The following is a 25,219-nucleotide window of genomic DNA, read 5'->3' as shown; positions in this document are numbered from 1 at the left end:
GGTCGTACCACTCACGACGGGTCGTACCACTCACGACGGGTCGTACCACTCACGACGGGTCGTACCACTCACGACGGGTCGTACCACTCACGACGGGTCGTACCACTCACGACGGGTCGTACCACTCACGACGGGTCGTACCACTCACGACGGGTCGTACCACTCACGACGGGTCGTACCACTCACGACGGGTCGTACCACTCACGACGGGTCGTACCACTCACGACGGGTCGTACCACTCACGACGGGTCGTACCACTCACGACGGGTCGTACCACTCACGACGGGTCGTACCACTCACGACGGGTCGTACCACTCACGACGGGTCGTACCACTCACGACGGGTCGTACCACTCACGACGGGTCGTACCACTCACGACGGGTCGTACCACTCACGACGGGTCGTACCACTCACGACGGGTCGTACCACTCACGACGGGTCGTACCACTCACGACGGGTCGTACCACTCACGACGGGTCGTACCACTCACGACGGGTCGTACCACTCACGACGGGTCGTACCACTCACGACGGGTCGTACCACTCACGACGGGTCGTACCACTCACGACGGGTCGTACCACTCACGACGGGTCGTACCACTCACGACGGGTCGTACCACTCACGACGGGTCGTACCACTCACGACGGGTCGTACCACTCACGACGGGTCGTACCACTCACGACGGGTCGTACCACTCACGACGGGTCGTACCACTCACGACGGGTCGTACCACTCACGACGGGTCGTACCACTCACGACGGGTCGTACCACTCACGACGGGTCGTACCACTCACGACGGGTCGTACCACTCACGACGGGTCGTACCACTCACGACGGGTCGTACCACTCACGACGGGTCGTACCACTCACGACGGGTCGTACCACTCACGACGGGTCGTACCACTCACGACGGGTCGTACCACTCACGACGGGTCGTACCACTCACGACGGGTCGTACCACTCACGACGGGTCGTACCACTCACGACGGGTCGTACCACTCACGACGGGTCGTACCACTCACGACGGGTCGTACCACTCACGACGGGTCGTACCACTCACGACGGGTCGTACCACGACGGGTCGTACCACGACGGGTCGTACCACGACGGGTCGTACCACGACGGGTCGTACCACGACGGGTCGTACCACGACGCGGCCGCCATGTTTGTTTACAAGTGGATGAGCAGGAGGGAGGGGGAGAGATGTGCAGTAACAGGCTCTGTAGCCTCCATCTGTCTCCGCAGGAGGGATTTGCTCCAGGAAAGAGTCTTCCCACCTCGGGAGCCGGATTAAAAACTTTGTGGATACAGTGCATCTGCAAACTGGTGTCGTGTAAACGGACCCCCCAAAGGTGAAGAAAGTTTTGCGGAAACACTCTAATTCGTTGTCGTGTAAACGGGGCCGAGAACATTAAACATAAATGCTCTTAGGCAATGTAACTTCTTTGTGTATTAAATTTCAGTTTAACTTAAAGCAGTATGAGTGGTTTGACCTGAATTGTCACAAAACATTTACATTTCAATGTGAATTATAAACACTTCATTCTACATCAAAGTGGTAAAACCTGTTTGACAAAAGTAGTCTGAACATAGTGTTGAGGTCCGCAGCCTCACCAGCGTTGAACTCAAGAAGTAAAGAAAAACTTGACGGAGGCAATAAAAATGGTCTCAAGCTCTGAGGCTTATTTATTCCACGTGAGTTTTAGATCTATACTAGAAGTTGACGAGAAGGGTAATAAAAAAAACTTAACATAGAGCTGGGACTGATAGAACACAACTGGGTGTGTCTATAACAGAGATGTGAATGATACAACATACCTGCGCCCCACAGTGGTGAACATCATATACTGCATCTCAAACAAAACAGTAACATCACACACAACACGAGTACACATTATATCAGTGCCTCTTAACACATAGTTCTCAGAAAAACTTATTCACAATACCATCTTTTTTTCTCCCTGGCCTTCTCCCAAAGAACCTCCGTCCACACCTCACTATGAACACGGCTCAACACGAGGCGTCAGGGCATGTAGTACACATGCCAGGCCTTTAGGGGAGCTGTGACTCACTAAACACAACAAAAAACGCAGAAGAAGACAGATTACAGAGAAATTTAGAAGTAGACTTCAGAACATAAACACATATCCCACAATATATACCTCTAGTTTTATAGGTCTATGGCCCCGCTCCGCCTGCTTCTAGCTTCTGCAGCTCGACCGGAGCTTCTAGTCCCTGATTGTTGTGGTTATTAGGTGACGTTGCGGACCGCGGTGGGGGGAGGAGAGGGCCATCACGTCATCTTTTTTCCACGGATGATCGTCTTTGCTGAACGTACTCCGCTGCATGTTTACTTTTTAGATGTCTTATCAGATTAGTTGTGTTAAAGGAAGCTCTGGTGCTCCACCTCTCGGGACTGTGGTGAAGCAAATAGTTCAACTGGCCGCTGGACAGGTTTGGTTATCAACCTTAAAATACCTCCAGACTGCTGATATTTTACCTACTCAATGGCTTTAGGCTGCTAACCTGAGTTTACGGCAGGTCGCAAACGGGGCTCGCTTTATGGCAGCTGACGTGAAAAAGTATTTTTGGTTGTTTTTTGTTTTTTTTAGATCGGCGGGGTGATCGGCTGGATTGGCCGATTCCCGATCACTCACAAATCACCAATATCGGCCCCGATTCGATATCTACCGATCTGATCGGGACATCCCTAATATAAACCACAAACAGCTCTATAAATAAACCTTGATGTCAGCAGGTATGCCCTCAACATACATATTGCGCAATATATCTTTAACACGATCTTGAAATCCATATGCACAGCTCGACAGGCACATTGTATATCCCTATCAGACGACCACTGCTGAACATTCAGAAGAAACATTCATCACTTTCATGGAACTATAGAGGTCAAAAGGGCATCAAACAAAGACTGAATTAACTGAAACTATGTTCATGTGTTTTCAACGCTGCCTTTTGCAGGAGAAGTCTTATTATTCAAATTATATATTTTGAAAAAAATATTATTCTAAGGCAATAAGGATATTGTATTGTGCTTTATTACATTATGAGAGATTTCTGTGAGAAAGAGATTATTAGAATGTGGGAGGTTAAATGATTAGAAATGAATAAATCAACATTAAAAACACTGAGTGTTTGTGTTGCAGCAACGCTCATGAGGACGCCCCCTTCTGGGTGGGTTGGGGGCGGGGTTGCGGGGTATAGCATGAGATATGCCTCATTCAGTGCTGTGGGGTGATCCAGTATCCCCGCCATATTGGATGGGGCGTTTCGCTCTCCTGTAGCATTGAAAGTCAACAAGTTAACGCCGAATGAGCAACTCTGTCCGTGTTTTGAAAGCTGAAGACAAGTGGACCTTTCTCAGCCTTTCCCTGGAAGTGTGCTTCATCCTAATGATGCATTTATATTTGACATGTCCCATGCAGCTGTGAGCATCAGGAGTCTGCTCAGATTAAAAGCTCTCCCTTGTTTCTGCAACTTTTTTTACGCATAGGCTACTCACATATACACTTCTCACATGTTATAAATAGGTAAATGTGTTAACTTCCCTTCCACACACACACACACACACACACACACACGCGCGCACACACGCGCGCGCACACACGCACAGAGTTATTATACTCAGTTGTGTTGGAATAAATCTTCACCAAAATATTATTATGTTTTTGGTTTTGGTTTTGGGCCAATTCATAGTGTCGGACCACAGTCCACTGCTACTTGTGTGTGTGTGTGTGTGTGTGTGTGTGTGTGTGTGTGTGTGTGTGTGTGTGTGTGTGTGTGTGTGTGTGTGTGTGTGTGTGTGTGTGTGTGTGTATGTGTGTGTATACGTACATGTATGTGCCTTTAATACTTACATTGAATTGAATATACTCACAGCACACAAAAACATAAATATGAAAACATGCTTGTGTTAATAAAAATAAAAAAACACACACATACACACACACACACACACACACATACACATGCAGACATGCCTAGTGGTATGGAGACATGGCAGGGCGCTGAGGACGAAGGTGAGGAAAGGGGACTACATTTGGGGGCCATCCACACTGGGAGTGGCACAGCCTCTAACCACAGGGAGCACTGCCCCATAGATCTCCCAGCCCGGGCAGACCGGCGAATCCCACAACATACATAGGGGACCAACCAGGTGCCTGGGACAGGGGAACCCACGGGACCGCCCCACCAGTGGGGAACGTGTCCACCACCAGTGTAGCGACCCCTAGGAGGAATCACTGGAGATAAAAGATTCCGTTAAAAACCTAATAAAAGTAGGTAAATAGATAATAGATAAAGTAGATACACATATAAAAAGTCAGTTAAAAAGCCTGATTAAAAAGGTGAGTTTTTAACCTTTTTTTAAACACCTCAACGGTCTCTGCGGCCCTGAGTCTGAGGCTTCTTTAAAAAAACAAAACAGCATAATAGAATGTATCTCAGCATTAATGATCATATTTGTTATGTGTGAAAATTGGGGGAGTGACGATGATTACAGGCGAACTAAACCTTCCTCAGTAGAACTAAAAGCACTGGAGGCGCGGCACTGTGACGTCAGCTCCAGTAGGCGGCGCCAGTAAATGAGTCTGGCGGTCACTCCTCCTCCTGCGGGCTCACACGTCCCTCAGGTCTGCTGGTCACTCCGCAGCCGCCGCCTCTCCGCTCGGTTTTGCTCGGTACTTTTCTCTTCGGTGTCCGGCTGCGATGGAGCGCTGGCGGGGCAGAGTGGCTCTGGTGACCGGAGCCTCGGTCGGGATCGGGGCGGGCATCGCCAAAGAGCTGGTCCGCTGCGGGATGAAGGTGATGGGCTGCGCCCGGGACGTGGACAAAATCCAGGTCTGGTCACACGGAAAACTTTATTAATCTCGGCACTTGTTAAGTTAAAGAAACAAAACAAAAAAAGTGCACACAAACTTTAAAGCAAGTTTAAATATATTTATATTTGCATGAAGTTAACATCAGATGACAAAAGTGAAGAAAAAAAATACAATTTAACAACATCTAATAAAACCAATCTAAAAGGATTTTCTTCCCCTCTAAATGGCTCGTGGCGCTTTCATAATGCAGGATGGGCGGATACTGAGGAGTTCCCTTATTCACCATGAGAAATGTGTTAGATCTGCAAAAATGATGTGCAAAGTATTTCTGCCCACCTGATCTAAACAATAGAATGACAATACAGTGGAATATATATATTCTTTCTTGTGCATGGACATTTTGAGCACCACAGCAGTAAATGAATACATTCAGCATCAAAAGACCAAGACGTGTTGTTGCTCTGCAACTTTTAAAATAACCATCAGATGTAAATTCGTCTGGAGGGACACCAGGTCTTGTCTTACTAGTGTTCAAGGACTACTTAGAGGAGCACAACATTTTAGAAGTTTTTCAGTCTGGTTTTAAACCCCTTCACAGCACAGAGTCAGCATTGCTCAGGGGTTTTAATGACATCCTCCAGGCAAATGATGGTGGTGATCATATGGTTCTGGTTCTGCTAGACCTGACTGCAGCATTCGACACCGTGGACCACAGCATCTTGGTGTCCCGGCTGCAGCACCTGGTGGGCATCCGTGGTACTGCTCTGGCCTGGTTTAAATCCTATCTGGCCGACAGAACCATGTGTGTTAGCCTTGCTGGCTCTGAATCCTCCTCTGCTCCTCTCACATATGGGGTTCCACAAGGCTCAATTCTAGGGCCCCTGCTTTTTTCCCTGTACCTTCTCCCACTGGGCTCTGTGCTCAGGAGACACGGCATCTCTTTTCACTGTTATGCGGACGACAGCCAGATTTATGTCCCACTTAATAAGAAAGATGCCCCCTCACTGTCTCCTCTCCTGTCATGCCTTGAGGACATTAAAACCTGGATGGCTTTTAACTTTTTAAGTTTTAATGAAAACAAAACTGAGGTGATGGTGTTCGGGCCCAGTGGCTCCTGTAAACCCCCTCTTTTTGACCTGGGTCCCCTGGCTCCACATGTGAAGCCAGTGGTTTTGAACCTAGGTTTTAGAATGGACAGTGATTTTAAATTTGACTCTCAGATTAGGGCAGTGGTAAAGTCCAGCTTCTTCCACCTCAGAAGGCAAAGGTAAAGACCATTCTGGCACAGCAGCACTTTGAAACAGTAATCCATGCTTTTATTCCATCCCGGCTGGATTACTGTAACGCACCTTATGTTGGAGTCAGCCAGTCGTCCCTCGCTCGTCTCCAGTTAGTTCAGAACGCTGCAGCCCGCCTTCTACCTGGAGCACGTAAGAGGGAACACATAACACCCGTTCTGGCGTCCCTCCACTGTGCATTTTAGAATTCGTTTTAAGATTCTTTTATTTGTTTTTAAATCTCTGAATGGTCTTGCCCCGCCCTACCTCTCTGAGCTGCTCCACCCCTACACCCCTGCTCGGTGCCTCCGGTCAGCTGATCAGCTTCTTCTGGAGGTACCGAGGTCCAAACCAAAGCTCAGAGGGGACAGGGCCTTTTCTGTTGCAGCCCCTCTGTTGTGGAATGAGCTCCACTGCCCGTCAGACAATCCCCCTCACTGTCCACTTATAAAACTAATCATAAAACACACTTTTATTCCTTGGCTTTTAACCATGTTTGAGACTCTGTCCCTGGTTTTATTGTTGCCAATCTATTGTTTGTTTATTGTATTTCACTGTTTTTACTCTTTACTGTACTTTTTTATTTTACTCTTTTATTGGAAAGCACTTTGGCCTCAGCCACAACTGTTTTAAAGTGCTGTATAAATAAAGCTGACTTGACTTGACTTGACTTCCCTGAACGGGACGTCTTGATGGCAGTAAAATAAACAGCTTTATTTGTTTGTTGGTGATCTTTCTCATCTGATTCCAGAAACTGGCAGCAGAGTGTCAGAGCTCCGGCTTCGCCGGCGTCTTGGTGCCTTTCAAGTGCGACTTGACCAAGGAGGAGGAGATTGTGTCCATGTTCGCTGCCATCAAGGCCCAGCACAACGGCGTGGACGTGTGCATCAACAACGCCGGACTGGGCCACCCTGAGCAGCTGCTGACCGGCGCGACCAGCGGCTGGAGGAACATGCTGGATGTAAGAGCTCAACTTCGAAGTGGAGTTTGCATTTTATTGACCTGAACAGACAATCCAGCCGGAGTCTTGACGGTCTTCACATGGCTGAAGAGAATATCTGCACAAGAGCAAAGTGTTTGTGAACTTCAGACTTTGGTCTTCAGAACCACACATTTCTGGTTTTGTCTGTAGGTGAACATCCTGGCGTTGAGTATCTGCACACGAGAAGCATATCAGTCGATGAAGGAGCGAAACGTCGATGACGGACACGTGATCCATTTGAGCAGGTGCCGTTTTATTGAAGCTTCTGTTTGCAGATAAAACCTTCGCTGACTTGTTGCTTCACTTACTTTAGTGGGAATAAAACTACTTTGCAAGCCGTAATACATTCCCTTTGTTTAGGTGGCCTGAGGACCCAATGTATTTAATTAAATCACAATGTGTTCTCAATGCATATTGAAGAGGCGTCTCAAACCAGTGGCGAGAAGACAGAGCGTCCTGATGAGTAACCAGAGTGTCAATAGTGGGAATGAGGAACTGCTGAAGTCCACATTGGTCCACTGAAGCAAACCTGATACTTAACTTATTGCCTCAGACATGTTTACAGGAAAACTCAGGTTTTTGTTTGTGTTGTCAGTCTACAGTATCCAGGCTGCACGTTATGAAATGTTTTGTTTGTTTTTTTACGTTCGTGTTGCTTGTAACGTCTTGTTTCAGTGTGTGTGGCCATCGTGTCGTCAACGAGTCCAACCTGCATTTCTACACCGCCACCAAGTACGCCGTGGCCGCCCTGACCGAGGGCCTGAGGCAGGAGCTGCGTCAAGCCAAGTCTCACATCCGGGTCACAGTAAGACTTTCTCTCCGGCTGCTGTCCACAACGCTCCGTGCTCTGCAAGGCCTCGTTCACACTGCAGCGAAAATCAACACAGTTCAGATTTTATTTACTCAGCGACTCGTATCAACCTGCTTTGTTTCCTTGTTAAAGCGCCAATCCTGATGTTTTCACACCAGACCCAGGCCTCGTTCATATGTGGAACCGATTCAGATGTTTTTCTACACCAACGGCTTCGTCGTCAATGTGTGACTGACGTCACCGATAAACGCCAGAGGAAGCGGCTCCTCCAGAATAAAAGCTGTGCTCACTTTTTTCCTCCTCCTTCTTTCCTCGTCATGTTGTCTGGATTCTGTCGTCTCGTATTTAACAACCACTTGAAAATGAAGCGACCTGCTCTGACCAGCGTTGCCAGATATGGCGGGTATCCCACAATCGAGGAGCCAAACTCTCTTATCCTTTTGTTTAGTTCGTGGATTTGTGTTTTTATGACGTGTTCTTTATTAAACATCTAATAATTTTATGGTTTTACTTTGTTTCGGCTGGAAACAGTGAGTCACATCTGGCCAGCCTGGTGCTGACCGGCGGACCATGTGTCAGTAGCGTGTTTGGCCTGACTTCACGTCGTCTTCTGCGCTCTGGAGCCCAAAAACATCCAGTCCGATCTCGTTCACACGGCAGGTGGTGTTTGAAATGATCACGCCAAAGAAATCGTAAACCAGCAACATAAAAAGGGAATTGAGCATCAAGACCTGCAGTGTGAACGTGACAGTCAGACGTGGGAAAACCCAATTATGGAATTAATGTGCATTAATGTTTTCTTCATCAGATGTAGTTGCAGTCAGCCTGAGAGCTTGACTTTCACTCACCCTCTGTTTGCAGTCCATTTCTCCTGGACTCGTGGTGTCAGACTTCGCCGCCCGACTCTACAGCAACGATGCGGAAAAAGCTGCAGCTGCATACAATTATTACAAGGTACCGTTCTATCGTCTGCTGATCCCTGTAGAGGCCAGGGGTCTGCAGCCTCATGACCAACAGAGCAAATTCAAATCTAAATGGAGCCGCAAAACAATTTCATTTTTAAAACCCGGCTCTTAAAGTTCCATATATACGTGGTGTCGATACTGTAGATGAACTTAAACTGTCTTTTATTTTGCATTTATGATGTTTCAATTGTCATTTAGCACGGTTAACATTTAATCACATTTTCAGATGTTTTGTTCCCGAGTTTAGAGAATTCAACCTTCTTTTACAGCATCGATGGATGGGTGGGTGGGTGGATGGATGGGTGGGTGGATGGATGGGTGGGTGAATGGGTGGATGGGTGGGTGGATGGATGGGTGGATGGATGGGTGGGTGTGTGGATGGATGGGTGGGTGGGTGGGTGGATGGATAGATTCTTTATTGTCATTGTAACAAGTCCGACTAGATTTAAAAGCGTGATCCCATCTGTGCATAATATCAAAGAAAATCAGTCACATAAAAGCTGTGCATCTAAAATAAATCAATAAAAACATATATGTAAACATACACCTAAAAAAAGATAGAGATTTAAAAACTGATTTTGACTCTTTCAGGTGGTTTTGTGAGTTACTTTTCCCATTTCTTAGCTTTTAGCTTTTTGAAGTCCTCGTTCATTTCAGGTTTTTCTTTGAAGCTCATTTAGAATTTATTTTCCATCATTTCTTGTTTTTAGCTTCTTTTTTTTTTTTTTTTTAAACCCTTTTAGCCATTTTAGTTGTTTTTAAAAGCCCTTTTAGCCCAAAATTAAAAGTCCTTTTGAAAATGACTTTGTATGTGTAAATAAAATGAGAGCAAGATAAAACGTTTTATTTTGGTATAATTTTCTGAACCGTTCAGGGCCAACGAGCCTCAGGGTGCAGAGCCCTGCTATAGACTGTTTATTGAATACATTTCTGAAAATATCCATTCCTGAAGCCGTTTCCACTCCTTTGACAGCCTTTGGATGTGCAGGATATTGCAGATGCTGCGGTATACGTCCTGAGTGCGCCTCCTCATGTGCAGGTTCGTCTCTCGCTTCTTTCTTTGGAACTTATCAGTGTTTCTGACCTTTTGCACAAATGACTGAAATAACCTGCCGAGTCACAGCGTGCACAGTGAAATGACTGTTATCTACTTTTTGTTTTAGATTGGCGACATCCTGATGCAATCTGCGGAGGAGCCCTGGTAGAGTTGCTTCGACGGAATTGTTCAACTTATGAAAGCAGCAACTCCAGTCAAGTGAAGAACAGGCAGTTACAGAGGGATTCTGATGAGAGGGGAGGGGGGGGGGGGTCTGTGTAGAGGGATCACATTTATATACACATAGATGATTATGTTATGGAACAGATCAATAAATAAAAACTGTTCAAAACAGGAGCAATCACAGATTTCCGCCAAAGGTTGACCTGGACTCAGAAAATTAAAAAAAATAATTTTCGGATCGCCTCCAAAATCAAAAATCAAAAAATAAAATATACGCTGATGATTTTACAATGTGTACAGTGAACATAGACATTGCAGAATGTACTGAACCTAATCATGCTTTTACTTTGGTAACAGATCCACATTTTTACATTTTGAAACATTTCAAACATCTGAAGTTTCCTGATGCAGCTGAAAAGTAATAAAAGGCTTGTTTATGAAATTTATTTGACTGCTTTGTTTTTTAAGTTTCACAGGAAAGAAACGTGTTTTTAAGTTGTTTTTTTAAATTACTTGAAATTAATGTTATTACATTGTTTGGTAAATTAAATGAACGCTCGCAAATAACAATTGAAAATATCCAACAATGAACTATGAGGATGACGATGATGAGACTCAACAGACTATCAGCAACATACTAGATAGAAATACTGATAGAAACAAACGTCAGTAAATAAAACAAAAGGAATCTGAACAGAAACCCAGAATATCAGTGACATCTCAGTCAAAGGTTATATTAAAGTAGGAATTACGACAATAGCTGGAAATTGTTTTGGATTGTTTAGATTCATTTGTTTTATTTATTTGTTTCTTTTTCATTAGTTTTTCTTTTGTTCTTTCTTTTCTTTTTGTTTCACTTTTGTCAATTTGTTTGTATAGATTTAGTATCTTTCTTTCTTTCTTTTCTGTTTGTTTGTTTGTTTCCTAACTTTAATTTGAATATAATTCCAGTAAATGGAAAAAAATGTGCTTTTGCTAATATGAGTCAATAGTTTAGTTTTATTTATTTTGATTCTATTAAATTGCCCATAGAAGATGGATGGATGATGTTTTCCAGACATCATAGATGATGGATGGATGGATGGATGGATGGATGGATAGATAGATAGTTTTTACAAATATTTTTCAGATTTTCAAATGACCACCACTGATTTCGTCTATTGAGCGCACAGTCGCTCTATAGAGCACTTCCTGTTTGTCCAGCGGTGAACAGGAAGTAGGCGGGGCTCTGCTCTGTTGCTCTGCGACCTCGGGCTGGAAAGTGTTTTCACTTTGTTTGTTCTTCTCATTTAGGATTCCCAGCTGAGAACTCAAAGCTCCTGAACGTTCTGCCTTTGTTCCCCGAGTCAGAAGCACTCCAGTCAGTTTGACCTTCGCAGGTCTCCTGCTCTAATCAATACGTTTTGCTCAGTGAAGGTAATGGATTATTGGACAGTTGATCTGATAGAATCCCACAGGGATTACAACGTCCTCCCCACCTGCCTGAACACAACAATGTGATGCTTGGTGTTGCTCTTTCATTTTGCCTCGCAGATCTTTGAAACCTGGATATTTACTCTTCAGTCTGCTAATCAAGAGTTTTCATCACATATTTCATTGATTCATGACTTTCCAAACAACACCGAGCTATATTGTGACATTTGTTATTTACTTGCTACTTTCTTTTTATTCTACTTTTTTCATAGTTTATTTTTTGGTTCACACTTTGTGTTTTTACGTCTATGTTGGTGCAGCTCTTTGGGCTGAGTTAAGTTGAGTTAAAGGTGAACAAACACATTTTGTGATGTTTTCCTCTACTTTGGTTGTCGGTTCCCATCCGTCCCGTCGGCTTTGCTTCAGTTAACTGAACACAGGATTCACTCACTCGGCTCAAGGAATCTCACACTTCCATCAGTGGTTTCTAAATATCAGTCACCAATTTGTTTCAGAAAAAAGATGTTACAGTGATTAAGTTATGTTGTTGTCATGGAAACGGTTAAAAGTCACACTTAAGTTAAAGTAGAAATGTTTGTTTGAAAATAAAATCCTTTTTAATCTTAAGCTACAGGCTCTGTGGAAATTCCCTAAAGAAATCAACACAGGAACAAATCTTTATTTCTTCACTGAAGTTTTTGAGTTAATCTTTGTTAGTTGCAGTTTCTAAATCTGGAGGAAGGAGTAGTCAGGTGTGGTTGTGACTGCGTGGACTCTGCGCTCCGACCACAGTGGAGGAAGCACGGTCGGCCAAGAGGAAACTCAAACTCAGAGGCAGCAGCGGGACGACTTCCATTCCTGGTCACCAAACGGACTCCAGCCTCTCAGAGGAGGTGACGTGAGCTGAGAAGTAAAACTGAAAAACCAGAGGCGGCAGCAGGTCAGGTGTGCTCACAGGATGGAGGAAACTGGAGGTGCAACGAACTGCTTATGACGAGCCAGAACTAAATGACATTATATGTTTCAGGTTACTGCTCTGTGTTTCAGAGTGAAGGACCTGAGGGGACGTTACAGCCGGAGGACAAAGCTGCTCCTGAAGTCCTTCACTGCTCAACACAACATTTCTGTAGGAATTCATTACCACCAGTACAGCAGTACTGGATCCAGAGTTCACTGCTCACACACACACACACACACACACACACACACACACACACACACACACACACACACACACACACACACACACACACACACACACACACACACACACACACACACACACACACACACACACACACACACACACACACACACACACACACAAAACATCCAAACTGGATGCTTAAGACATTTGACATTAAGACAATTGTTAAGACTCAAATCTAATTATATCATTAACATGATGGAAAAAAACTTCTTGTGGTGCATTTACAAATAAGTGGGAAGTGGGAATTATCCTTATGGGAAAAATGCATCTGAGCTCAATCAAACTGGGAACTTCCCTCTGTGGAAAGAAATCTATTCAGTCTGTGGACAAAACATGTATCTTCATGTCATGTGTGTTCACAAACTTCATGCTTGTAACAACAAAGACAAAGATGTCTAGATATTTCACCGGCAGGACACAGTGAGTGTGTATTAATCTAGTAAGAAAGGGAATATATTCAAGTTAATCTAGTCTGAACTGGTATTTTTCTCTTATTTTAATTGTCATATGTCATGATCATGTTGTTTGTCTTTACTACTTGACTCTGACAGCAGTAATAAAGTGTAATAAAGTAATACAGCAGTAATAAAATGTGAACATTGTAAACTGGGAATAAGGCCCCAACCCAGTTCCCAGCAGAGACAGCACATGTTCAGTTTAGTGTCAAATAATCAGTGACTTCAGGATGAATATGAGCCAAAATGTGTTTTCGACCGACATAGACTTGATTGGAGAATCATTTCCACTTGTCCTCGCTCCCCAGCTGTGAGAAAAGGGGACAGACGTCCCCCTGTCCGTGGAGCTGCCGTCTCAGCAAATGGTTTGGAGCCGGGATGCCAAGCGCCTTTGAATATTTGGGCGTCTTCCCAGATATATTTGAAGGCGCTTGAGCTGAAAAGCAATGAAAGAATGCTTTGTTACGTCGCCCCCACCGCTTGAAAGAAGGAAGCGCTGCACACGTCTTTCTTCAGTGTGAAAAAGTGAATCTTATATTCAAGAGTCAGAAGTGTGTTATTTGGACAAACCGTCCAGAGGAATCGTGAGCATGTGAGCATGTGAGCGTCAGCTGACCTTAAGGGTTCTGGGCTCCGTGTCAAAATCTTGGTCGGTATGAGAGGTGAGAGTAACGAGCTGCTAATCACTGTGGGGAATGTGACCCCGTCCTAAACCACCAGGAGGGCGGCGGCCATGAGGCCAAAGTCCTCCGGCCCCTCCGACAAAAGAGCACAGTACCAATCCTCAACTATTTCCCGACGAGTTCTCTGAGCTTCATAATCAGGTTTAAGAGGCTTGCCTCAAGCTTCTGAGTATTAGAGCTCCAGCTCTGTCCTTTTCTGATTGATTTAATATACTGTACTCACTGTCACTGCTGAATCTTATAGGACAAGATCCTCATTGGATAATAAGCATTCTTACTGAATAAGCTGTGTTATATATTTTAATTGCATTTTTGCACATCAGGTTTTTATAACAAGACAAAGTGCTTTAAAACTGCTCTCTACTTTAGAAGGTTAACAGTGGGCAGACTTCCTGTCTCTCCATGTGCAGGAATTAACACACACTTCAACCAATGGAGACGTCGGAGGGCTTATAACTGAATATTTTTGCATAATCCCACTGGAATTAACTCTGTGCTGACGGCTACATGTATGTTTTTGTGGACCAAACTACAGTCAGGATGCTCATTTCTTGTCACACAAATGTACGTCTTCAGTTTCCATTAGATGTAACTGAGTATCAACACACTTTATAAAATGCAGCTATAATCTGAAAAAGTCACAGAACGGAATGTCTTCACTTCTGCCATGATTATTAAAATGACGAGACTTTAACCTGGAAGTCTCCAACCTTTATGACCAAAAGAGCCTTTTTTGTGTTTTTTCCACCAAATCAAATTTACCTGGAGCTTTAAAACATGTTTAACCTTTAAAATGAGACTGAAAAAGCTTCAGAAATAAAGTAGTTTATCTGTGTTTTGTTGCATTTCTGAAGTTTCAATTACAATTTAGGATGGTAAACATTTAATTCCATTTTCAGCTGTTTTGTACCTGATTTAAAGTTTCATTCTTCATTTGTTGTGTTTGTCTGTTAAACGTGCCGATGACTGTGTTGTATCTGGTGCTATATAAATAAAGTTGAATTGAATTGTGCAGCATTTATTAGGCAATATTAACATTTTAGAAAAGAATAGAAATACTTTATTTATCCCAGAGGGAAATTCTTTTCAGCTTGGCTCCACAGAGTTTTGGTCTCGTGGCCACAGGAAGGATCCTTTTCTATGGTTTTGCTTTTTTGTGTCATTTTTATGTTGTTTTTTTTCCCTTTTTGAAACTATAGTCCTTTTAGAATTTTTCCCCATTTTAGTTTTTGTGCCATTTTTCAAATAATAATAGAATACTAGTTTATAGCCTTTTTTTTTAATTCAAGAGATAAATGTAAATGTGAAAATGTAAATAAAATAAGAAGATAAAATGTGTATTTATGTATAATTTAGTGAAAGCTTGGTGGAGCTGGTACTAAAGAGCCACATCATCGCTCATCCAGGAGACATTCAGCCTGGTTTGTCTCTTGTGGTTTCTGATTTGAATAACTTGGGTACAGAACACAGAAAAAACTAAATCAAACACAAACTCAAAACTTTTATTACTGACACACAGAAAATTTGCAAAAATCATTCCCACCAATTAACCAAATAAATGTTTGTGCATCCCTATGATTCCAATGCAGAACTGAAAAGTTTATATTGTAAATATTGAAATGTGTTTTATCTGTTTATCAGCGTCCTGACGCGCTCGCTCTCACTGCCGTCGGCTGAACAAGGCTGCTTTCCTCCTCTTCTTCCTGGCGAACTGTTCTCTGGCTCGCTCAATCGTCCAGTGGATGGGACTGAAGGTGGGCCCTGCTGAGGTCACCGGGGGCTTTTCAGAGCGGAGCGCTGCGATGGCGGCGGCGGTGGTTAATGGCACGGCTGTCAACATCAGTGTTTGGGTCAGTTTGGTGTCAGAGGTTACGTGGCCGCGAGCATTGGCACCGGCTTTGTCTCTCCGTTTCGTTTGCTTTCTGCCGGCCTGCCGGAGGCGTTGGGTACCCGCGGTGGTAAAAAGCCCCGTCTCATTCGGAGTTTCTTCTCTTTGCGCCGTGGCGGAGCTTTCAGGCGGTTTCAAAGCGACGCGGCCGTCTGGGAGTTGGAGCACGTTTTCAGAGCTGCTCAGAGGAAGCGGTGGGTTTTCACTGGGAGGGGGAGTGAGGGTTTTCCTCCTCCTTGTCCTCAGTCTTTTCTCCTCAGAACGCTGCCTCTTTAACATGCTAAACGAACTGTGGACGGCTGCGGCCTGGATCTTCCCTGGGGGGGAGGGCAGCCTCTCAGTGACGGGGACTGACGGTGCGGTGGACAGGAACGATTGCAGACTGTCCACTGAGGAATTCTGTGGAGCAGAAAGTAGAACTGGAGAAGCAGAGCTGCCTTTCCTCCTCTTCCTCCTCTTCTCTCGGCCTCCTGCCTTCTCTGACCTGCTTCTTTTGACAGTGGGGGTTACAGTGGGGGGACTGGCAGCGTTGACGCCCAGTTGCATTTCCGTGGGGCTTTGCTGCTCGGGCCGTACTGTTGTGACGACGTTGACATGGACAAACACGTCAGTGAACTTTTCAGTCAGAGTCACTGCGGGTCGTTCCAAGCCCGGAGGAGGAGTCTTCCTGCTCTTGTCGCTCTTCTTCCCTTTTCTTGGCCTCCTGCTTTTTGTTTTCTGTGGAGCAGGAGCCGTCGTGGCCACTGAGAGCGTGACGTCTGCTGGACTCTTCAGGTCTGTAACTGCTGGCGTAGCAGAGACCGTCTGCTCGTCTGTGGTCGGTTCGTCCTTCATGACTTCATTGGACGGCTCGTCTTTTCCTTCCAGCTCAAACTCACCGTCACCAACGCGGTTTGAGTTTGAGCTGGACTGGTCCTGTCTGTGTGACTCACTGAGGAAGTTGCTCAGAGTCTTCATGTCCTCTGCTTGGCTGTCGGAGGGAGAAACTGCAGCTCCTCCCTCACCCTTGACAACTGCTTTCTGCTTTCCTTTCTTCCTCTTTGCTTTTGTTTTTTTTCCACTTTTCCTGTTCTTGCCTGGATTCTTCCTCTTCTTCTTCTTCACCTTCTTCTTCTCTGAGCTTGGCACCTGGCCTTTGTCCGACTCGGCATTTGAGCTCTGAGACGTGGAGACGGTGGCGAGGACCTTGATGAAGTCTTCGGCCGCAGTGACGACGTTTCTCAGCGAAGGCTCCTCGGGGCTCGGCATCGGGGACTGAGTCGGCTTTTCTGCTTTCTCTTCTCCTTTGCTGCTCTTGGAATGTTTCGTATGCGAAGGAGCCACCGTCAGCTGATCAATGACGTCAATACCACCGAAGTCATAGGGCACGGCCTCCCTCAGCACGGCGATGGGGTGCTGCTCATACTGCTTACACCTGAGAAGAGAGAAATCAGAGGTGGGAAGGAGGTAAAACAAAAAGCACCTCAGCTCAGTACGTCACAAATCTCCTTAAAGGTTCATGCTGATACTCACATTCCATACCAGTGGCGCTCGGCACACTGCTCCTCATACATGAAGTCAAAGCAGGGGACGCCGATGACATTGAAAAACGCCTGACCGACAATCCTGGAGGACGTGTCATTGACATTCCTGAGACAAGTTTTCAAGCTGCAGAGACGACAAAAGAATCAATCAAAAGAGGAAACACACATGTGGACCTAAGACCTTCATAAGCTACCAGCCTGTCACCACATTCAGTAAATAAGCTCAACGTTCAAAGCAACCGATCAGGATTATTGATTCCACACTAGTAATCTATCCAACTATACATTTACCAGCTGCTCCTCTGGTTAATCTCTGCCGACATTTTGCATGTTAAAAGCTCTTAAGATTATTTAGCTTTTTTTTGCAATCATTCATGAAAGAGTTTGGCAACCGCAAACAAGATTATTATTCTTTTTGCATCTTTTCATTAGAGCTTTGACCATTTTATTTTTGAACATCATGCCATGTGACATTTGTTTTTCAATTAAAATGATTTCAATAACAGAAAATGTATAATTTCCCTTATTGGAGAACCATATTTGCAAGTTAGCAAAGATATTTTGGATCTGAACATTTGCCAGAATTTAATAATTGCCATCAAGGTTTTTTAACTGGATATTTTGGATGTTCTGCATTTTTCTATAGAAGGAAAGTCGGTTTATCGAATCTGGAAGCTGGACTAATGTAAAGGCTGCTGCAAAATAACATCCTATTACAAAGTGTAGAAGCAATCTTTCCCTGCTCTGGTGTTTTCTAATTTATTTTTGCATAATTTGCATTGTAGATTTTAGCACTTTACGTATTACAGCTGCATGTTCTTCCTCCTCAAAAATCAGAAATTGTGGAGGGTTCGGGTTTAGACTTGACGCATGCAGGTGAAAACGTTTGCACTCACGCGTTATCACAGTCGCAATGGCAGATGGAGTGCCACTTGAAGTTGGTGTGGCCATAGTTGGAGGAGAAAGCGTGGATGACATGAGGACAGTGGTCGTGAATCCGGCAGCAGCTGTCAGTTTCTGCAAAATGTCCTGCAAAGAGGAGCTCATTGTCAGTCCACAGCCCCGAATCTGTTTGGCATCTAACACTAGAATGAAAGCATCTTACCCAGCTGGTCATAATTGTCCGCCATGTTACCGGCTCCGCACCATAGGGTCCCGGGATAAGTAAAGCCTCTCTTGGATCTTCTCAGAGTCTTTTCCTGCACCTCAAAGTCCTCTCTGGTGTCTGTCTGTGCGCCTTGCGTCCTCTCTGTAAACTCCCGGCACATCGAGCGCGCTTGATCCACGCGCGTAAAAGGCGCGTCGGGGCGCGCTTTCACGCCCAGCATGCACTCCTGCATGAACGACTTGACCTGGACGTGTTTGACTGTGATGGAGCAGTCCACCAGCTTCCCGGCGGGGCTGACGACGGAGCGCACCACCTCCGCTCCATCCGACACCTGGTAGAGGAAACTCCCCCCCGCCATGGACATCTTTGCGCAGAAGGTGCCGTTGAGCGAGGAGAGCATCTGCTCGCTCTCTTTCTCTGTGTCCAACGCGCCTTCCACGACGTTTCTGTCCAGATAAGACAGAACGACAAAAAAGACCGACCACATGATGCGGCGAGTGGCCCTTTCAGCACCACGCGTAACGGAGCCAGCTCCTCGCGGTCTCCTGGCGCTCTCCAGCAATCCTCCCACTTTTAAGGCGAAACCCCGGTGGTGTGATTATTAATACGATGAATGGCCACGCTGGGAGGAGTCGGCAGGATTAACCTGTTTTGCCTGGGCACCGTTTTTATTATCTATCCCACGCCTGTTGCGGATATCACACCACCATCCAATTATCTAACGGAATAAATCCCGCACAGGGTTAATGTGCGGGTGTGTAGAGCTACAGCCCGAACCACCTTTCACTGCAGAGAGAGGTGACCGAGAGTAACCCTCCATTACCCCCTCGGCTCAACCCCCAGAAAGTGGAGATTTACTTTGGGAACATGCATAGAGGAGGTTCTCTCTTGACCCCACTTTCCATGGTAACAGGCATGGGGTGACTGTGCCAGCCCGAGAGATTGGACATCTTTCAAACACCACAAAACAGGCAGTGAATTGGCGATGACCTAAATCACAATGTAGGGACAAAACTCTTTCATGGAGGAATGTGGAGAAAGGTTGTGGCTGTGGCACGCGAACTGCACCGAGTGACTGGAGGCCTGCAGAGTCTGGTGGTTGATTCATTGAAAGGACTAACTGTTTGGCCTGCAGGTACGTCAGCAGTGGCATGAATTTTCTCGTCCCAAATCGTGCTTGTTGTTGTATTGTTGCACTTCCAGTTCACAGCCAATTTTATCACAAACAATTGAAATCATGTGTAAAATTTAGGATTTTCTCCTGCAGATCAAACAATGGACTCATATTCCATTTTCCTTTTATTCAATTCACAATGATTGCAGGTGCAACATTCTTTGAGTTTGATGATAATCCGTGCAGCCATGCATGTGTGCTCATGAAAAGGCTGCAAGGTGCGATCAGGTAATGTTTGGTTGAGAAAACAGGTGAGATGCAGGATCCAGTAGTTTTTCTTGATTCTCTCATGTGCTTGAACTTGCAAGCCTATGCATGTTGGACGATAAGGGTTTGTGCTCTTTATGTCAACAAACTCATGAGAAAGCAATGTGTTTCTATGTCTGATGTCTCTTTGGTTTTGAATGAAAAAAAAAAAGTCATTCAATGAAAGATGCACGTTTTTTCTGCATCTGTGGTCCAGTGACTTTCCTCCAGAGAGAAGAAAAAGCACTTGTCGTGTCGTGTTTCCAATCACCCCAGACTTTTGTCACATGGCAGGTCTTACCCAGAGCTCTAGAGGCGGAGATCCAGCCCACTCAAGGCACTGAAATCGGATTTCTGGAAGGCGGGGAAAGATGATGTAAAATCAGCAGAGGCAACATTCGATCATAGGTCGAGGGAGGGAATAAATACTTTCTCATGAATTAAAGTCTGTAGGAGGAATGTGGCGCAGACAGTAACGAGGCTCATAACACCGAAGCTCACAACAATGGAGAGTGAAACTTGGTCAAACAAGGCTTCTCTTCAGTCCTGCTGAGGGTTTATGTGCTTGCTCTCATCCACAGACAGGTCGGCCTCATCATCCTATAAGACAGGCAGGCTTTTATTTCACTGTTGTTATGCAAATAGAAAACACACAAACATTAGAAAACAATAGAATGCAGTTGAACTGCTTCCATCCATGCTTCTTTCAAACAATCTTTCTCCAGCTCATGGTTGATGGGAGTTGAAACCAATCCCAACTGACTGCAAAAAGCCGGTTACACCGTAGAAAGGTGTAACATCCCCCCCCCCCCACACACACACACACACACACCCTCCCACCATATCTGCAGTGCAAACACAAAGACATACATTCACACCAAACAGGTTATAAGAGTAACCAGTTAACTGACTGTGGGAAGAAGCCAGATCATTTTATTTTAGTTTTTCTTTTCTTTTTTTTGCCTCCTTTGTATATAAATTTTTCCTAAAGATTTTATCTCTTTTATTCATAGATTGTGTCATCTTGTCATATTCTATTTGTACTTTACACCACAACAGTTGTCTTTTGATTTCGTTGTACTTGTACAATGACAAATCATCATATTCTATTCTATTCTATTCCGCAGTAGTTCTTTGATTTTTTCTCGTGTAACCTGCACAATCATTTCAAAGTTGAAAAGGTAACTTCCTATTGTAGTAGCATGAGAGGAGTTTTTTTATTTTTTTTATCAATGAGCAATAAAATAGACTTTTTTTCCCCAAAAAAACATTTAGCAAAATAACTGAGAAAAGGCTGGTTGTGAGGAATCCCTCACTTCTCGTCAATGAGTAAATATGAATTAACATGATCCTGTTAAACATTTTATTACCTCTTATATTAGACTGGCCCACTCTGGACTTACAATCTAATTATCAGTATTTAGGTTTTGTCAGTTTATGCAAAAACACAATTGAGTTGATAATTTTCATCTGTTGGGAAAAACTTTGGTTTGAAAAATGTGATTGCGACTCAGAATTCAACTTTAGTTCAACTTTACAAACAGTGTGACGTCTTATTGTTTCTGGGACTCTCTAGGTTCTCATCTGTCCAGATTTCTCATCATACAAACCTGAAAGGAGTGAGCGTTTTTGGATCATGGTGACTGTAAGGTCATTCGGTTTGAGACGCTCATAAAATGAAGCCGTGGGAAAGAACAGTTACTGTTGGCAGAGAGTTAACCGCTCGGTCCCGAGCTCAGCTTGAACTCTGCTGCACTAAACCTGGAGGATATTTCTCATATCATAGTTTTCTTGTTGACAGAGAAAACGTATCCAGTTTGAGAAAATATACAGTGAATACAGTGAGACTGAGGGCCGAGGAATCACCACAGGAATCACAGAACGCTCCAGTGAGAGAACGCTCATACAAATAATCATCATACCACACAGTTCCATCTATTCAGATGAAGTACTGTAGATTGAGTCAATTTAATTTAATTTAATTTAATTTAATTTAATTTAATTTAATTTAATTTAATTTTATTTAATTTTATTTTATTTTATTTTATTTATTTTTTATTTTATTTTATTTTATTTTTTATTTTATTTTAATTACCATATTTCTTTCCTCCAGTTTTTTCTTGTTTTGACTTTTTGATTCACTTTTGAACACCTTTTGAGTGTCCCTTTTAATTGTGGTATCTGAACAACATGTATTAGAATGAACCATTACTCCAACACATTTCTGATACAGCAAGTAAACCAAACAAAGCCTTAGTCGATTCTTTTGATTGAAGCTTTAAAGTTGTTCCAGTGTCCAGTGTGTTCCACAATCATTTCAGGTTGTTGAGAGTTGAAAGTCACTGCAGGGTTTGGTCAGAAGGGATACGTCACAGACCTGCAGGGATGTAAATTAATTAATTTTAAATCTGGGAGTAGGATCATGCCTTGTTGTTCGGAATATAAAGCATCACAATAAAAGTTTGTTACACAACCACAGAGTGAGTAAATGTGACATTTCATCTAAAGCAAGGTTATCAAACACGCGGCTCGGGGGCCAAAACCGTCCACAAGATCCTTCAATCTGGCCCAGGATGACTTCAACTGCTCTCAAGAAAAGTATCTGCTGTTCCTAGCTTGTCCACAAGGGGTCGCACTGATCCACTAACAGGGTAAGAAGGTTGTTATCACAACAATATTTATAGAGTTGTTTTCCAAACGGTTGTTGAAATGGATGAATGGAGCAACAAAAAAAACAAAAAAACACCACCACCAACAACAACAAAGGAGCTTCACATAAAAACAGAATAAAAAAAATCATGTAGTCAAATCAGTGACGCAGCAGTGAAAGTTAGTTCACTAATAGTTTGTGGGAAAACCCACCAGTCATGAGGATGAGTTTATAAAAACATCATAAAGGCTGCAGTGATCCTGCATTATTAGATTAGAAAAAACTGTTTTTTCTCTGAATTTGTTTGGACTTTCTTTAAGTGGTATGGACTAGCTGGAACCAGCAGATGGCGGTACTGCAACTTCAAGGACGCCATCTGCCGTTGAACCCAAGTGAAGAAGAAGAAACAGGGAAACAGTCATCAGGTATAAAAAAGCATCTGATAAGAGAGAGAGAAACAGTCATCAGGGACGACAAGAGCTGCGGGAAACAATGTAGATAGATAGAACCAGCAGATGACGGTAATGCAACTTTATTTAGGCAAACTGCCGTTAAACCCAAAAGAAGAAGAAGAAGAAGAAGAAGAAGAAGAAGAAGAAGAAGAAGAAGAAGAAGAAGAAGAAGAAGAAGAACAACAACAACAACAACAACAACAACAACAACAACAACAACAACAACAACAACAACAACAACAACAACAACAACAACAACAACAAAAAGAAGAAGAAGAAGAAGAAGAAGATGATGATTTATTTAGTTTGGTGATCCCATGATTGTATTTCATAATTTGAAAGAAAACAAGATGAGACAATATTTTATTAAATATTAAATATTATATAGTATAATATATAATAAAAATATAAAATATAAATATTAAAAATATTTACCTTCTTCCAGGTCATCATCTGAACCGTAGTTGAGAATCCTGGTTTATTATGGAGTTTCACTCTCTGACTGGTGGATAAAGTCTGCTGCTGAGCACTGCAGCGGGACACTTCCCATTATTCCTACATTATATTTAAAGTGACAGGCTCTACATGTAACAAATACAGGGAAATTTAAATTTGTAAGAATTATTTTTTTAATCTGGATCCCCACCAAACCTCAATGGTTCTTCCTTTGATCAAAATGCACCTGTGGACCAATATCTTGTTAACAGACCAACAGAAAACACAAACACAAAGCAAGAAGTCCCAAAAACAGCTCTGCTAAGTCTTTGGACCCTGCTATTGAAATTTAAATCCTGCAGAGACACTCTACCCCTAGTAATCCCCCCCCCCCCCCCCCCCCCCCCCCCCCCCCCCAGTGACAGCCTATACTGGCCACGCTCTCATTCACAGCCCAGTTTCCTGCAGGGTGGCTCTCTGAGTGCTGCTCTTCAAATGGACGTGTTAACTGTTCCTGCAGAGAGACCAAAAGGCTGGTATCTTCCTCTGATGGCCCCCAACACCAAAGGACCAGCGTTCGCCTGGCTGGACCCGTCCAGACTCTACTGCAACTCCCAGGTACGAGCTCGGGCAAAGAGCTGGGATCAACCGCCTGCTGCCGCCGCCGCCGCCACGTGATAAGGAATCCTCGTGCACAATGTCACAGTTTTTACACGCAATGTTTCTCTAGCGTCTATTTTTTAATCCCGTGCATTCAGGCTCTGGCAGACTGTGTGAAAGACCTGCTGGCTCCGTTCCAGGGTGACTCCATTGACCTGGTTGCTGGGATCGATGCGATGGGATTCATTCTCGGTAAGGAAACAAAAATGAAGAAGAGCAAAGAGTAACAGCTCTTCTTCTACCAACGTACATTATTTGAAGAGTTTGTTACTACGTGAGGAAACCTGACCTCTCTGGCAAACAGACTAAATTTAGACAGACTCTGCCTCTCACACGGCATGATGAGTGTCCACTTTTTCTTTTTCCAGAAAGACTGTGAGGACGAATGCTTCTCTGCTTGCTGTTTTTCAGGGGCGTCCATCGCCTCCACTCTTGGAAAAGGTTTCCTAGCTATTCGCAAAGCGGGTCATCTGTGTGTGGAAACCCAGAGCCAGAACTACAGCGACTACACGGGCAGGCAAAAGACCATGGAAGTAAGACTGGACGTGCTGCGACCAGGTTAATCTCCCCCTTTTGACCTTTGACCCAGTCACATGGTTTCCTGAAGAGGCTGAATGTTTGGACAGCTGCAGGACAAACAGCTGGGATCTGTTAGAAGGAACTTTGACCAGGTTTTTATTGGCTCTCATTTCCCACATTCCCAGGTTACCGGATCAGATCACAGTAATATCAGTTCAGTATGATAATGTGGATGTGACAAAGAATCACAAACCCCAAATATTTGAGACTTTATTCTTAAAAAAGACTAAATGTTTTTTGTTGAATGTCTTTGAATGAAACGGTCAAATATTGTAGGAATCCAACCCTGAACAGCATGTGACCATAAATCACATCATAAAGGAGGAAATACGACAGTTGTTTGTTTAACATTAAATTGGTTGTATTTTTCCTTGTTGCTTTAACAAAATATGACTTCACTCACTGTGAGTGAAGTAGTAAGAAGTCATTCAGGGTGCTGTGTGGAAAAAAATACACATTTATAGGTCATGAGGAAAAGTTTTGTAAATCTTGTACAGAAAGCAAGAAATGATCTAAATCCCAGAAGGTTGAAATGTGTTATTTTTATACCAATCTGTCTTTAAAAGTTACCAGATGAGATACTCTGGTGACCTGGAAATGCTAAACACTGCAACAAAAACACTAAACACTGCAAAATAAAATAAACAT

The 25,219-nt window shown here is 43.9% G+C and overlaps 3 protein-coding genes across 3 annotated transcripts in view; 2 read left to right on the top strand and 1 right to left on the bottom strand.

The window, feature by feature from the left end:
- Positions 1-4,599: 4,599 nt before the first annotated feature.
- On the top strand, positions 4,600-10,540 carry LOC308107006 (dehydrogenase/reductase SDR family member 11-like). Its single transcript, XM_080459082.1, has 7 exons — positions 4,600-4,860; positions 6,870-7,079; positions 7,251-7,345; positions 7,776-7,905; positions 8,773-8,865; positions 9,850-9,915; positions 10,040-10,540. Exons 1-7 carry the CDS (start codon positions 4,729-4,731, stop codon positions 10,079-10,081), a joined length of 768 nt encoding a protein of 255 aa, XP_080315208.1. The 5' UTR covers positions 4,600-4,728; the 3' UTR covers positions 10,082-10,540.
- A 4,798-nt stretch (positions 10,541-15,338) lies between these two features.
- proca1 (protein interacting with cyclin A1) lies at positions 15,339-19,163 on the bottom strand. The gene is made up of 4 exons (XM_080459075.1): positions 18,373-19,163; positions 18,164-18,296; positions 17,257-17,391; positions 15,339-17,158 (listed from the first exon to the last, which is right to left on the bottom strand). Exons 1-4 carry the CDS (start codon positions 18,860-18,862, stop codon positions 15,517-15,519), a joined length of 2,400 nt encoding a protein of 799 aa, XP_080315201.1. The 5' UTR covers positions 18,863-19,163; the 3' UTR covers positions 15,339-15,516.
- A 4,592-nt stretch (positions 19,164-23,755) lies between these two features.
- LOC308107007 (adenine phosphoribosyltransferase) overlaps positions 23,756-25,219 on the top strand; it is a 4,233-nt gene continuing 2,769 nt past the window's right edge. The window contains exons 1-3 of the mRNA XM_080459083.1: positions 23,756-23,950; positions 24,091-24,184; positions 24,404-24,550. Of these exons, the coding sequence (XP_080315209.1) occupies positions 23,828-23,950; positions 24,091-24,184; positions 24,404-24,550 (364 nt within the window). The 5' untranslated portion in view covers positions 23,756-23,827. The remainder of the gene's footprint in view (positions 23,951-24,090; positions 24,185-24,403; positions 24,551-25,219) is intronic.

Source organism: Lipophrys pholis (assembly GCF_963383615.2).
Source record: "Lipophrys pholis genome assembly, chromosome: 3".
Taxonomy (NCBI): domain Eukaryota; kingdom Metazoa; phylum Chordata; class Actinopteri; order Blenniiformes; family Blenniidae; genus Lipophrys; species Lipophrys pholis.
Note: the sequence above shows the minus strand (reverse complement) of the source record. Positions and strands in the feature narration are given on the sequence as shown.

Bases quoted from the DNA above. Each gene is read 5' to 3' on its own strand.
- LOC308107006 (XM_080459082.1), top strand. From the start codon at position 4,729: ATGGAGCGCTGGCGGGGCAGAGTGGCTCTGGTGACCGGAGCCTCGGTC. The intron at 7,346-7,775 runs GTGCCGTTTTAT...GTCTTGTTTCAG, and splicing joins CACGTGATCCATTTGAGCAG to TGTGTGTGGCCATCGTGTCG. The intron at 8,866-9,849 runs GTACCGTTCTAT...CTCCTTTGACAG, and splicing joins CTGCATACAATTATTACAAG to CCTTTGGATGTGCAGGATAT.
- proca1 (XM_080459075.1), bottom strand. From the start codon at position 18,862: ATGTGGTCGGTCTTTTTTGTCGTTCTGTCTTATCTGGACAGAAACGTC. The intron at 18,297-18,372 runs GTAAGATGCTTT...TCCTCTTTGCAG, and splicing joins GGACAATTATGACCAGCTGG to GACATTTTGCAGAAACTGAC. The intron at 17,392-18,163 runs GTGAGTGCAAAC...TCGTCTCTGCAG, and splicing joins CATTGCGACTGTGATAACGC to CTTGAAAACTTGTCTCAGGA.